At 40.9% G+C, this 14,736-nt stretch overlaps 1 protein-coding gene across 7 annotated transcripts in view; it reads right to left on the bottom strand.

Moving 5' to 3' along the window:
- Nucleotides 1-14,451, bottom strand: part of LOC122874839 (septin-7-like) — a 53,721-nt gene extending 39,270 nt beyond the window's left edge. Inside the window, exons 1-2 of one of the 7 annotated variants that reach the window (XM_044193261.1) lie at nt 14,150-14,451; nt 7,624-7,720 (exon numbers count right to left, since the gene is read on the bottom strand). In XM_044193261.1, coding sequence (XP_044049196.1) covers nt 7,624-7,720; nt 14,150-14,188 — 136 coding nt within the window. In that variant the 5' untranslated portion in view covers nt 14,189-14,451. Of the gene's footprint in view, nt 1-7,623; nt 7,724-8,321; nt 8,367-14,149 lie in introns of those variants that run through there. The other 6 variants (XM_044193259.1, XM_044193263.1, XM_044193260.1 and 3 more) reach the window with 6 other exon arrangements.
- Between the last annotated feature and the right edge of the window lie 285 nt (nt 14,452-14,736).

Here is a 14,736-nt window from a genome sequence, read left to right as displayed (position 1 = left end):
CAGATGACAGTGCTGTGAGTCCTCTGGGTGACAAAAACACATCACAATCCATGCCATGGAAATTACCTTTTGCGGTGCTGGGAGAGGATCATGGGGAGGGGTGTTATATAGCAAAATAAGGAATAGTGTCTTTTTTTTCATGATGTCCATCAGACTGTAACTGTATCTACTGTTAACTATGCAATTTTGTGCAAACTCATATCGAATAACAACATTTTCAGTTCATTAGGTAGAACTGTTGCTGTGGAAGAAATGTTTAAATGGAAGTGTATAGTGGAGGTTAACAGTGTAAACCCCATTTGGGGCCATCAAAGAGTGTGGAATTCTCCCTATTTTACCTTCTGAGGTTACCCACTGTGGTTCTCTTTTCTACTTGCTACATTTGCACTTTCACATAATCTCCAAGACAGAACGTTTTAAAAAATGAGCTGTCATTACCCTACTGTAACACCTTGGACTCTGGTTTGACATGAACAATGATTTAGTGGCAAAAGCCAATGGGGGAAGCCAGCTCTCAAGAATATTTGAGGATAGCTCATCATCTCTTAAAGCTATTGATTGCGCCACTTGAATTCAATTTGCAGACGGCAAATGGACTGTTTCCTGAGATAAAATGTGCGAAAAACTGTGATGTTTTACATAATCTGCTGTATCATTTTAAAGACTTTATTCCTGTTCTATGAGCAGTTCAAACGGAAGTGGCTTTCCCAAAATCACATATTTCTGCGAGCACCATAATCCTTGAACTTTAACCATCAGATATAAAGTGTCAAGTAGGGCACTGTTCAGCAACACAAGGACAGCTAGATATTGGTGTATGTAGTTTGAGAGAACTGAAATTCTAAAGGAGGAATTACAATTAGAAACACCAATTGCCACATGCCAGTACATTCTGACTGTGGCTGGTGTGTTTAAGAGCTTCACCAGCTTCTTCGTCAAGTTAACAACCACAGTTTGTTCTTTTCTTTGTTACAGATCACTCTGAATGGTCAAACAGTGACAGTAGCTGAGTGAAGCTGAAAGCCTTCATTCTTTATGATAAAGAGAGAGTTGGGGATAAGAGTGATTAAGTAGATGGAAGGAAAAGGAATGAGGTACACATGGGTCAACAAATTGAAACAGTGTGTGTGAGCTAATGTGTGCGCTTGGTGTGTATTAACATATCTGGTTAAGCCAGCAGATTAACTAGACCAAAGCCTTCCTTCACTCACTCACTCCCTTCTGCAAGGTCAGTAGGCAAGGCGGTCAATCCTAAGCCTGTCAGACAGTCTTATCTAGAGACACACACACACAAAACACACACACACACACACACACACACACACACACACACACACACACACACACACAAGCTTAGAGAACTACAACAGAATAGACAGCAGGACTACTATTGACTTAATAGGCAGACTACAACTGGACTGTAAAAGAGATTCAAGCTCATCCAGCACTTTACTTCATTCACAGGCCTTGACTAGTGAATCACCGCCCCGTTGTGTGTATTGGCCCCTTAAACACCAACTAGACTGGAGATTTAATAAAAAAAAATGAACACACTACAGAAAGCCGACATGCTTGCGTAAAATGAGGCTGTACTTATGTACATTGGTGCTTTGAACTAAATGCTAACATGCTGATGGTTAGGTATGTTTATCACCTTCAGCGTCTTAGTTTACCGTGTTAGAATGTAAACATTGATAATTAGCACTAAACACAAAGTGCTGAGGCTGATGGGAATGTCATTAGTTTTGCAGGTATTTGGTCATAAACCAAAGTATTGGACAAATAAAAATGTTGGCCTGATGGTGGCACTAAATGACAAGTTATTACAATTAATCCTGATGTGTGAACAAAATTTCATGGCCATCCATCCCATAGTTGTTGAGATATTTCAGTCTGGACTGAAGTGGTGGACTGCCAGGCCGACCACCCCTAGATCCATGCCGCTAGTGTGGCTAAAAATACCACACATCTGTTTGTTCCAGATTCTCAGATATGGGTGTGTTGCTTTTCTCTTTAATATCAGTTTTTGAAGTGTTTGTCAGACAAAATAAGCAGTTCTAAGACTGATCACTTAGAGCTATAGAAACCTGTGAATGTGTTTCAACATTTACTGATTAGACTAAACTGATTTACTGAGAGTGAAAGTAATTCTTAGTTGCAGTTGTAGTAGTGGCCATTGTTTGAATTTTTTTGATACGTAAGCAATACCCGATTATCACTATCAATACCAAAATTCTACTTTTTTCAATACCTTACATTGAGAAATAATATGTTTTTCATTTAAAAAAAAAAAAAGTGAAATTCAATACGAGAAGCCAAAGCCAAAGAAATGTGAAATGTACAAGAACTTTGCTAAAATAAATTAAGTCTACAATTTGTAAGGTTTTGATCTAAATCAGGAACTATTTGATAAAAAAAAAAAAAAAAGTAAACAACATTATGGGTTTGACCAGATATTCAATGCCAGCGTTCGGTACTTGGCAGTTCGACACTCAGTTCTACGGACACATTTTGGTCGGTACCAAAAAAGGATTGTCTGATACCCAGCACTTGTTAGTTGTAGTCTTACTTTGATCCAAATGTTGTGTCAGAGGATAAAAGCCAGTGAAACTTTAAAAGAACTTGTATCAGTTCAACTCGAATGCAGTGTCCCACATGCAACTCACAGCTCTGCTTGCAAGGTCAGACTCATAAAAAGCTTCTGATGTGCTCGCCTCCTGAGTTGCATTAGGAAAGCAGAGGCAGCGGGGCTGTTAAGTACTGGCCTTGTTACACATCAGAAGCAGCATGAAGCAGGCATCACATCCCCTCTCCTCCCAGCTCCCTCCAGTTCTGATCTGACTCTCAGCTCTGTTCAGCTCTCTGCACTGGCGCTGGATCTCGCTAATCTTTCCAGGAGTTTCTATTCAATCTGCCAGCTGGACAAAGGAGCAGGAAGCAGCCTTTTCCCCCTCAGAGAGAGGCGGATTGAGAGGGAAAAGACAGAGTTGGACAGAGGGGAGGAAGAAAAGAGAGGCTAAAGAAGAACAGTTTCTGGTGGCGTTCCTTCTCAGGGAGTGACTGACTGACAGCAGAACAACGAGAGCTGCTTCTTGGTTAGCCCAGAGCTCCACATGGGCATGACAAGCATACATACACACAATGTGGTCACAATACCATCATTCAGACTTCAATGGCAATAATAGATTTAATATATAAAACCTAAAAGGACACCACTACATACCACAATATCACAAAGCCACAACGCAGCCAGTGGTGTAGTGTCTGTTCATCATTATCTGTGTTGGCACAAACACATGGTCTTCTAGAAAAAAACCTTTGCTGAAATGTGATGCTAACGAGAACAGGGGAATTCTACTATTTATCTCAGGATACAATGATTATCGTTGGCCTTCCTAAACTGTACTCACTGTGTCAAAACACTGTGCAGCTGGATGCCATTAAAATCTGTTAATCTGAAATGTTACCTGCAGGCATAAGCCCAGTCATCTCATACTTCATCTATCTGTTCCAAAACTACAACAGAACAATACTGGGCCTCTGAGTCGAGCCGAGCTTTTACACTTCACTACAATACCAAGTGCAGCAGTGCTGAGGCCATCCTTCAGTCTTTACTTTCACAGGCTGCCTTATACTGTTGGTCCAGCTGGCTGCTTCTCAAATAAAAAAGCAAAAGAATCAGCTCTTCTGTCTCTTTTATTATAACACTGATACTTCCTTTTTTCTCTGTCACTTCTCCATTACATTGGTTTGTGATCATGGTCATATTTATGAACTTTGAAGGCCTTATTTTTGGTTGATTCTACGTTTTATGACGCAGGAACTGGACTTTATTCTACCATTTTCTTAAGTTACACAGGATAAGGTATGTAAGGATGGTAAATGCCTAACATCACCATACAAACTGTATACAGAATTTACATGACTTCAACTAGATGCATTGGACACGTTGCTGCATATATTGCTAAAGCTGCACAAGCCCACTTCACACAAGTAGCTCTCCAAATTGTATTGCACTCATTAACCTTTTAACCTCCCTCTCTGGCTGGACACACACTTGCTGCTGCTTCAGAGACAGTTTGGATTATGCTCAAGTTTCAATTAGTCATTTCCTGTATGTGCATTCAGACACCACAACTTCATTTCAGCAGGTTTACAGCTTTTTCCCCCCAAACAATCTTTCTGAAACCAGCTCACTCATAATTCTCTGCCTCAAAAGTCAGGTTGTCTAGACTTGCCGAAATCAGTTTCATCAAGTGTTCCAGCTATTTTTAGATTTAGTCGTAAGGTCTGGTCACACTAGCGTTATAAACGGCAAATTCATACGCAGGGGTGGAGTAAATCTTTTTTGTGTCGAGTTCAACTTTGACCAATAGCAAGTTGTTTTGACAGTGCTGACCTTTGCAGCACTGTCCAACAGAGGAGGCTTTAATAAAGGAAGATGGTGCAACACAGCTAACAAGCTATGTATAAACTGTTCCACAAAAAGAGGAATAGTTTGTAGATAGTTCTGAGACAGGAGTCAAAGGTTATTGTCCTGTTAGTGACAGAGCTTGCTAACTGACATTTAGCAAGCTTGTTAGCTTGGAGAGCTTCTTTCCCCCCCTTCAGGAACTCTTTAAAGCAAAATGCCAGGGAGGAGTAAAGGGCCAGTGCAGAGAAAACAAAGAAGTTTGAAAAGCTATTGTGGCTGAAAAGCGCTAGCATGTTTCCTGCTGGCTAGCTCGCACGCTACAGTAGCTTACGCACAGATTACTTTTGCTCTGTCACTTTAGGGTGTGACCAGGCCTTAAGGCCTGAGAATAAAAGTCCATGTATGTCCATGTTGTAATCATATTTAGTTACTTTTAAAAACCTGCAAACAGGAACATTTTAGTCTAGTTTTAGTTGACAAAACACTTAACGTATTAGACTTGTTTAAAGTCAGCTGACAAAAACTATGTAATTTTGTCTCTATATTCGTCAACAAAAATATATCGCAATTTACTTTAAAGGGTAACTTAAAATGTTTAGTCAACTCTTTTTGTCAGTGCTAATATATAGAGATTAAATCACAGTTTTAGTTTCACAAAGTCTGTTTATATCAATCATCAATATATCGTCTACATCATGGAAAAAAAACAATCATTAACCAATATATTTTGTCACAACTTAACATAGCATAATAGCTGTCAGAAAGCATCTGGTGGAGGGACAAACAAACCCCAGCAGAGAACTCTCCCACAGATCCTCTTCTTTAAAACTGTATCGAATGGTCAACACACTGCTATGCTCCTCACATTTGCTGTGTGAAATTTGGATCAGCTGGGGTATGCGGGGCTGGGAGCCAAGCAAACTGGGAAGAGAGACAGAGGGTCCCATGTGTGAGAGGGCCTGAAACAGGATCTAGATGATTGTGGATCTCTCGGATTCTCTCCCAAGCCATCACTCTGCTGTCTTTGTGTCCCTCCTGCTACTCTTCCACAGTCGCTGTTTACTAAACAGGAAGCTAAAACCACAGGTTGTACGCCTCTTTGTGTTCATGTCTTTTTCCTTTCACTGAACTGATCAGGGTCACCACAAGATATATTGAGTTAGATTTATGACCTTTTAAAACATTTTAATGGTAGCTGGAACTGAGTTTAAGACCAACGTAAAAACCTGCCAGAAAACAGCCAAATCCACTGTCTTTTTCTTGGGGGTGGGTGGGCGGGGCGGGCCCAGGGGAAAATTGGGTGAAAAAAATGGAAGACTTCTTGTTTGCTCTGTGATTTGTATGTTTTGTGATGTTCTTCAAATAAAAAATGTTTTAAGATGTTGGTAAGCGTATTTTTGAACTTTGGACAGAGCCAGGCTAGCTGTTTCCACCTGCTTATTATGCTAAGCTAGGCTAACCATTTCCAGCAGCTGTATTTAACGCGCAGACATAGATGAGCAAAGATCTTTGCATCGCTCCTAAAGAAAGCAACCGATTGTATTTCCCAAAATGTTGAACTTTTGTCTAAATGTCTTATGGTATATGATTTTTTATTCCCTGTTGTTGCTGATGGCAGGGAGGAATATCTGGCAGACGTGGCAGTCATACCCAGAGCCAAGATCTAATTTAAAGGCTGTTTGGTGATATTTTGCTTATCAATAAAAATCCAATGAAAAGACCAAATCCGACAATGAATTTATCCTACTAACAAATATGTGTTTTTAAAGATTTACGTCTTCAGTAGGAGCCAATGGGCTTGAGACTGAGTGCAGCCTTATGCTTTAAGTGGAAAATACAGCAATAATTGCAGAATTACAAAAGAGATGTCTTGATCAAATTCAATTTTTGCCATTTAATATGAAGTATCTGCCAACAGAGTCTCAATTCAATATTTCACTTTTTGTTAATAATACAGCTGCACTGTGCACATCTTATACCCTACACAAAGTGTGCAAAGAAAGTGTGAAGATCAATTTAGACAAGATATATTTGACAGCTGAAGAGCTCTGCAGGGCTTCCATAGCACAATCCATATCTGTTCTCAAAATCAGTGACATTTGACTATGTTAATATATAAAAATCCAGCCTTGGAACAGAATCTGTCTCAATCCTTCACAGGGTAAACGTCATGGCTCGACAAAAGAGTCGAGTCCATGGACGAGTTGAGGGGTCACACCTGTCGCTACAGCAGGACAGAGAGGACTGAACATAGTACAACAGCACAGCAGAGATTACTGCTAAAAAGTTAAAACAAACGCATTAGAAGAGAGTGTTGGTGATTTGTATGGATATAGGCAAAACAAAGGTACGATGACGAAAGTACCTGTGCTTGTATTTTTTTTCATGGGAGCTGCAGTTTTTTCTGTGCTCACAAAGTAATCGTTGATTAAGGTTGTTAAAATCACACAAGGTTTAAATTTCTTATAGCAAGTGCTGTAGTGGATGCTAATTTGTCTTAGAATATGAAAAGTAAACCCCAGGAACATCCTATATTTTTCAGAAATACTGAATGAGAGATTGCATTAAGTTACAGAAGCAAGTGGAACTAGACAGGAAGTGAAGTCATGACTTCCGCTCCTTATACCACACTGCTTATGTGTGTGTTTGTGCGTGTGTCCATATAGACAGCCAAAACCAGGGTTCCTCCACTCCTCTGTCCAATTCCATCCCTCTGTAATGCTGTTAGCCGCATTTTGTAACCAAGTTCATTCATTCTTGAACCAACATCCTGCAGCTCACTTTCCAAATCAAATCATCCAAAACACACATGTGTCATTGTGTGTCCTGGGGCTACAGTGGAAACTCCCCCTGGGAAACTGTGGGAATCCAGCTTTCACAAGCACACATCCTCCGTCACTGAACAAAACAGTAGATGTTCTAAAATGCAGGGCCACCACTGCTGTGCAGAAACTGCTTTTTAAATTGTCAACTCGTCATCCTGAGCAGCTGAGTGCGCTGGATGCCATACATGGTTTACCTCCTTCAACCTGCACTGACGAACCACATTCACACAAAAATTAAAAACACACTCAGACCAACAGGTGCAGATAGATGGGCAGGTGTGCATACACACACGCACACACACACACTCTCTCTCAGATAAACAGAAGCAAATGCACACATTCACATTCTCACTCATGGGTCAGATGTAGACGTTTCCAACTTACCTACAACCATTAATGTAAACTCAAACCCTCTTTTGACCGACTTCCGATACACCTGGTTGGGGAGATTAGCGAAGCCCACATAGCCCTCCAGGTTCCGCTGCTGAAAGAAAACACACACACACACACACACACACACACTTTCTGTTAATGCAGGCATCACAGCATGAATGAACAATAAAAACACACACACACGCTCTCAAACTTGTATCTTTCACATAGAATATGGACCTGTAACAGCACGAACAACCTTTTAGCAAAAGATGAGCTCTTATCAACACACAGAAACTCTGTTACTATAGTATTTTTAAAAAAAAAACATTGGCACTGCACACAGACACACACAGTCATAATTTGCGCACAAAGTGCTGAAATTGGTATTTCTGTGTCCTGCAGCAACAGAGTCCATTTGAAGTGAAGCACAGCTGGGATAAATACAAGAACGGGAAAAGGCTGTTTGAAGGGGAAGAGATGTAAGGGGGGGCAGACTCACAGAAAGAAATAACAGGCTTTCCCCGAGGAAGATTGAAAGAGAAGTGGAGTCAACACCTGCCAGTCCATCAAACAAGTTAACTAAAACAGAAAAGTAATATAAGCCATTAAAAAGGAAGCCAATCAGTTCCTCAAAGCAGAAATGCAGAAATGTAACGCTAAGTGGATAAAGACAAGGCAACACAAACAAACAAATGCAATCTCCCTACATGCTGAATCATGTCCATCCTGTCCCTCATGTAGGACAGGTCGTGGTGAAGGCAGTGGCTCGCAGACCAGATCACAGCCAGGCCAGGCTCTCCAGCTCCTCTTTCTCTTTACCACTGAGGATTCTCTTCATCTCTTCCCCATCTCCCTCTGCCTCCCTCTAACTCCCAGCGTGCTGTCAGATAACACCCCCCTCCAATCACTGTGCACTGTCCTGCACGCTACGTGAGGCAAACACAATCGATTGCAGGGCTGCCTGCCTGTGAGTGGCCTCTCGGGCTTTGTCATGCATGGCGCTGATGGAAAACTGCAGCTCTGCGCTGATAGGTCTGCTGAAAGAGGGGGTTTAAAAGCAAATGCAGCTGGACTTAGGACTAATTCAAACTCCCAAATGAAGACACAGAATGAACCTATCCTTGGTTGTCAAAACATGAGACCGTACTTGGACTACTTCTTCTGTATGATGTATCTTTTGTGCCCTATGGGTGTCACATGATACAACACTCTGAAACGTGGTCAGTTTATGTTGCACTTAATCATTACTGCTGAGTGTGAGTACAGTGACATTGTACCACCATTTGTCACATCAGAATCATACATTAGCGTTTTCCAAAACTTTTGTTTTTCCTCAAACACACAACAGTGCGAGACTGCCATTATCATGTATCCAGTTAGGAACAGTGATGGGCAAGTTACCTGAAAAATGGAATCGATTGATCCATTAAAGGTATCTTCCAACAACTCCAAAGCCTCAAAGACACGTCACATATTCTGTATTTAATGTGTAGAAATAGAAATTTTGTGGTTTCAGCAACCAGCCTGCGTTTTGGAGTTATTTACTGACCATAAACAGCTAGCTTAGCCCCGGTGGCAGTAACAAATAACTCCAGAACCTCCAGCTCTGAACAAAAGTTAGGTGATTTGTGAATGTAGGTTTACCGGTGGCTAATGTTAGCAAGCCTGCTAAGAAGAAATCACAGGTAAGTAAGACAACTTTAGAGTTATCATAAGGTGTATTCCTCTTGTTCTGGCTGAGACTAGCCACCTCCCTACACCTCCAGCCCCCGTGCCAAGCTAATACATCCCGGTTCAGCCTCTCCTCTCTGATCTCAACCTCCCATCCAACTCTCGGTAAGGAGGCTTTACTGGGATTAGTATCTGTAATGTAAATACTAAATTTCATATTGTAATCCCATACACTACTCATTTCTGAAAAAGTTAAATCACATGACTGTAACTTGTTACTCACTAATGTGTTACTGACCAACACTGCTTTGGAGAGCGTTTTATAAAAATGAATTAACAGTGATCAACATCGCTGACTTGGTGTAAATGGAAACTCAAAATAGAAACAGTTGCATTTTCAAATTTAGCACATTTGTATGGGCGCTAAGAAAAAGTCCAAAGTGAGTTACATTTTTCTCAGGCATATAGACATCGGGAGAAATTTGAGGTTCTGTATTTTGCTTTGACATGTTGACAGGAGGCGCCACAGAGCCAACTGCCAATCTTTCACTGCCTAAACCAGAATTCTCACAATAACCTGGTACCTTGTATGAATGTATACTAGAGATGTCCCGAGCCAATCCTAAGAATCAGTATCGCGCCGATCCGGGCAGATCATATTGGCATTAATTAATGTTAATTCTGTGAGTAACTTGATGGCAGGCAAAAATGAAAGTTGTCTGTTGTCTGATTAAAGTGCTCTCTGCCGGCCAGTGTGTCCGCGTTGGCCAAGGATCATTTGTGTAGGAAGAACCTCCACTCTGTAACACCCCTGTACAATTGTGAGTGAACTAAGCGTATTTGTAGTTGCAACAAATCCAACAGAGTGATAGGCCTACGTCCTCTCTCTAGGGGATCGCGTCATGTCAACACCATGAATCGCATTCTCTCAGTTAAACATTCATTCATATCGTATCAATAATTTAAGATGATCAGCTTAATAGTTTTGAACCAGGACCCTCAGTATTTGGATCAAGTAGCTCATGAAAAATAAGGTGTGTCAAATTTAAAGGGCTACAGCTGTTATTTTAATGTGTCAGATACATATTTGATCAACATTTAAGCAAATGTAAGTATCGGACTGGACTCGGTATCACTAGATACCTAATATTAAAAAGGACTCGGCTCGCGGTCAAAAGAAAACTTGATCGGGACATCCCTAATGTATACTTAATGTAGCTACTGATAATAACAACTTGAGGCCTTGTATGGACAAGAATGTGAAGTCATTAGATAAGAGGAAGTTATATTCTGTAGGCTAATTGTGAAGCTTTACAACAGCAGGGCTTTAAAACAGATTCAACGGTGGGAGTCTTGAATGTTTCCAGCCAAGGACCTACCCGCCAGAAACATGCCATTGGCCCAGTTCCAGTCCAAATCCATACTTCAGGAAAATGTCAGACTAATTTGCACTGCAAGACATCTCAACATGTCATTTAATTTGGCGCTTAAATTCTTAAACTCTTAAATCTTCATATAAAGAAGTGGAAAAACAGAGCTTCCGATGAACTGACAACTCCACATTTCAAATGTAAATTAACCTCAATGAAGAACTTTCATCAGAAAGCATTACTTTTCTTGATATTATTGAAGCAAGCTGCCTTATTCTCCCTTGTTTCATGGCCTAACTAAGGCCAAGCACCCATAGATGGCAGGGGAAAGCATACAAAATGATGTGGACAGACACCCCTATTGACACACTTTTGTGAGCTTTGGGCCCCTTAGTTCCAATTAAGGTATACCTTACAACAGCGTACAATAACATTTTAGAGAATAGTGTTCTTCCAGCTTTGTGGCAACAGTTTCGAGAAGACCCTTCCCTTTTTCAACATGACAATGCCCTTGTGCACAAAGCAATACAAAAAAAATGGTTTTCCCAGTTTCTTGTGGAAGAACTTGACTGGCCTGCACAGAGCCCTGACCTCAACCCCAGCCAACACCTTTGGGATGAACTGGAACCTTATCGCCCAAAATCAGTGTTGGACCTCAGTAATGCTCTCGTGGCTGAATGGGAGCAAATCCCTGCAGCCGGGTTCTGAAATCTTATGAAAAGCCTTCCCAGAAGAGTCGGAGATGTGAGATGTTCAATAGTCACATATAGCTGGGCTGTAATGTTTAGGTGTCAGCATACTTTTGGCCATACTGTATGTCTTTTGCAAGTCTGTGTATCAGCGTTGACTCATCATTCCTAACAAGGGTTTGTCCAATGTCTTTCACAATTACAAACACAAAACAGCATTGGAAGATGTTTCCTAGCAACATAAAAATAAAATGGTCTATAGGTCCTTGAAGGCTTAACACTGAACTTTTGCAAGGCTACAATTAATGTTAGTTTTTAAAAAATAGGATATTCTGGACTATTTGGAGGTTGTCAAAATTACAAGTATTCCGTGTCATCCAGGTTAACCACCACATCTATGTAGTGGTAGGAGGACTCCTTCCATTACCATACATTCCTAACATTGGACAATTAAATTAAATTGTTGAAAGACAATAAAATGTCATGTCAGGATGTCAGGACTGTGTTGCTATAGCTGTAATCAATAAAGAACTTCTGTCACACCAGTGGTGGAAGACAGTAACTAACTTACCAATATTGATATTTAGTAAATGTCCATTACTAGCCTGAAGGCCCTTTCAGACACAACGTGATTCACGCTGCGCTCCCCACTGTGTTCAATCTAGTTGAACTTTGGTGCTATCGTGGCGCAGCACAAGCCATTGGAAATTAGGAGTTTCAGAGCGCAGTGGTGCCGTTGTCGCGTTGCAAGGGCATTCAACATTCTACTGCATAGTCCACATTTCCCAGTGTTGAGTGAACTGTAGGTTGCGCACCAACATCACCAGTGAATGACACGCAGAATGTGGGAAAAGAAAAGGAAACAATCTATTCGCCTCATCAATACTCTGTGATGCATGCACCTCGACTACTACTACTCTGAACAAGCCTGAAGCACTTTCCACCATTTCCATGTTTGATCCACCCACATACAAGTTTTGTGTGTGCGAGTATGCATGTGTTACATAAAAGGTGCCACCTCATTTCCCTGTAGCTGCACTGTGGGTAGCACAGGTAATGTAACACACTGGGTTGGTTATTTATTGGGAAGAAATTATTAGTGCAGACTGGCAGCTACAAAAAAAAGCTCTGTGAGTGTGCGTGTGTAGGTGGGAGTCTGTAGATCAAATGGTGCACTACATGAGTAAAACAGTGTGTGAATACATCAAAATACAGTATGCATGGTGATGTGCGCATGAATGAAAAACCCTTTTATTTACAGGGACCTTGTGTCTGTAGAACACAATGGGGGTTACAAGAAACACACAACACGTTTGAAACATCACATTTCCAGCTTAATAATAATTGTATCCATCATAGTATCACTATAATAATCGAAATGCTGCAATGGCACTAGAACCTTATGAAATGCATTATGATTAATATGGTTCTTCTTCATAAGAAAGTGACTAATGGAGAGAAAAACAGGCATGAGACTTAAAAGAGGGAAGTAATGGGGGATGAGACAGAGGAAGGCTAGTCAGTCCACACGGTTAATGTTAACCCCTCCCCCAGTCCACCCAGTGGTGATAGTAGCTGCCTGGTTCACTGAGATCATCTGTATTATATAAGTCCACCCCCCTCAGCAGCTGATGCTGAGGCCCTCTCACTGCTTCTATAAGCTGTTTTAAACTTTAATTTATTACATATTGAATATTAATTATGTAATAAATATTGCAACACTGCAGACATACTTGAAAACAGTGCTGGTGTAATTTCTTTCTTTTGTTATTTTATCCGCACATTGCACCCACTGCTCCTTCACCAGCTCTCTCTCTCTAGGTGCACATTGTGCAGTTGTGTGGACAGTCATACCAAACTCCATTTAACAAGCAGTTTGATGAAGACTTGCTATCTGGTAAAAGGTACATAAGTGTAATATGGGGAACAGGGTTTAATGTCTCTAGTAGTGAGTGAGTGGTTCAGCAATTATTGTCATATATACATTACAGTTCACCAAGCAATGTTTTAAGATTTCTTAAGGGAATTTGGCACAGGGGAGCAAATCTCATCTGGGCTCTGATACTCAGGCCATCAGAGCTGGCTAGGGCTGTTGCCTGGATCTTTGTCAATTACATTCTTTCACTAGGGACATTTTCAAGATCGGTGTGAAAACACGTCTAAACAGGAATGTATTGTTGCCCATTTCTTTCCCAAGTGCAACGAGATATAATTGAGACCAGACCACCACGTACCCCTGAAACATGCTGTACCGGATAACGTTCAGGGAACCCTCAAGCCCTCCGTTGGAATAACTGCTACATTATAGTGTTACCTCTTTGGAAGTTAGGTCCAAACGGTAAAACAAGCAAACACAGTATCAACCACACATAATCTGTTGCAACAAAAATACAAATGATGTTATAGTTTCGCCACCCACAACCTCGCTTCAACAGAACACGGCTCCACAGAGGCGTGATTCGTTTCTTAAAACGATGGCATTTAGCGTTACTGAAATACATGTTGTTGGGTCAGTGGCATTACGTCGAAGTTATCAGTAGGCTATATACATTTGTCAGAAGGTGCGAGTGATGTTTTATTCAATTATATGTCTTTGTAGATATGCAAAATATCCTAAAACGGGCAGATTGTTAAATGATAGTAGTGTACCGTTCTCTCCATATATGAAAGGTCAGTACCAGCAGAAACTAAAACGGTTAAATAGGGTATTCCTATGGGGATTTCAAATATTAATGTTAGCTTACTGAAAACAGTAGTAGTGTCAACACTTGCACATTGTTGTATTTCGAAGACAAATGGACTTACAGCGATGCTGGGAACCGCAGTCTCTGGTCGCTCGATCATTGTACTGTGCTGTCACCACCCAGCCTGCAACGGACAGTCACCGAGGCATAAACTGATAAACGTCCAAAGGAATGACGGAGCGGAGAGAAACACGCAGCTTTCCACCCTAAAAACCTTAGTTTGGTGTAAACAAAAACAAGCAAAGTGCGTCTAAAGATGAATGAATGAGGTTAAATTACATATGGCCGCTGACGGATACTACTACCAGATGCAGCACAGTGAGGAAAAATGCTCCAACGGCCGGTTTTTCCCGACGAGGGAAAAAGACAAAGATACAAAACATCCGGTTGAGAATTTCAGAATGAGAGCCATTTGCCAAAAATGTACAATAAGGCCAAGTGTGAAAAGATGAAGAGAACAATTCTGCTGTATTTGATTTTAGTACGTAAGACCTAATTTATTTTAAAAGGTAAGCCCCCCCCCCTTTCAAGCTAGCTTTCCCACTAGCATTGGCCAGACAATTTATTTCCCCCTATATTTCTGTATTTCTAAAAAGCTACAACATGATACTCGGGTCTTCTGCCCATATTGTTGAGTTAAATTGTTAA

Source organism: Siniperca chuatsi, linkage group LG4 (genome assembly GCF_020085105.1).
Source record: "Siniperca chuatsi isolate FFG_IHB_CAS linkage group LG4, ASM2008510v1, whole genome shotgun sequence".
Taxonomy (NCBI): domain Eukaryota; kingdom Metazoa; phylum Chordata; class Actinopteri; order Centrarchiformes; family Sinipercidae; genus Siniperca; species Siniperca chuatsi.
The sequence above is the reverse complement of the archived record's forward strand: the minus strand, read 5'-3'. Positions and strand labels throughout refer to the sequence as shown.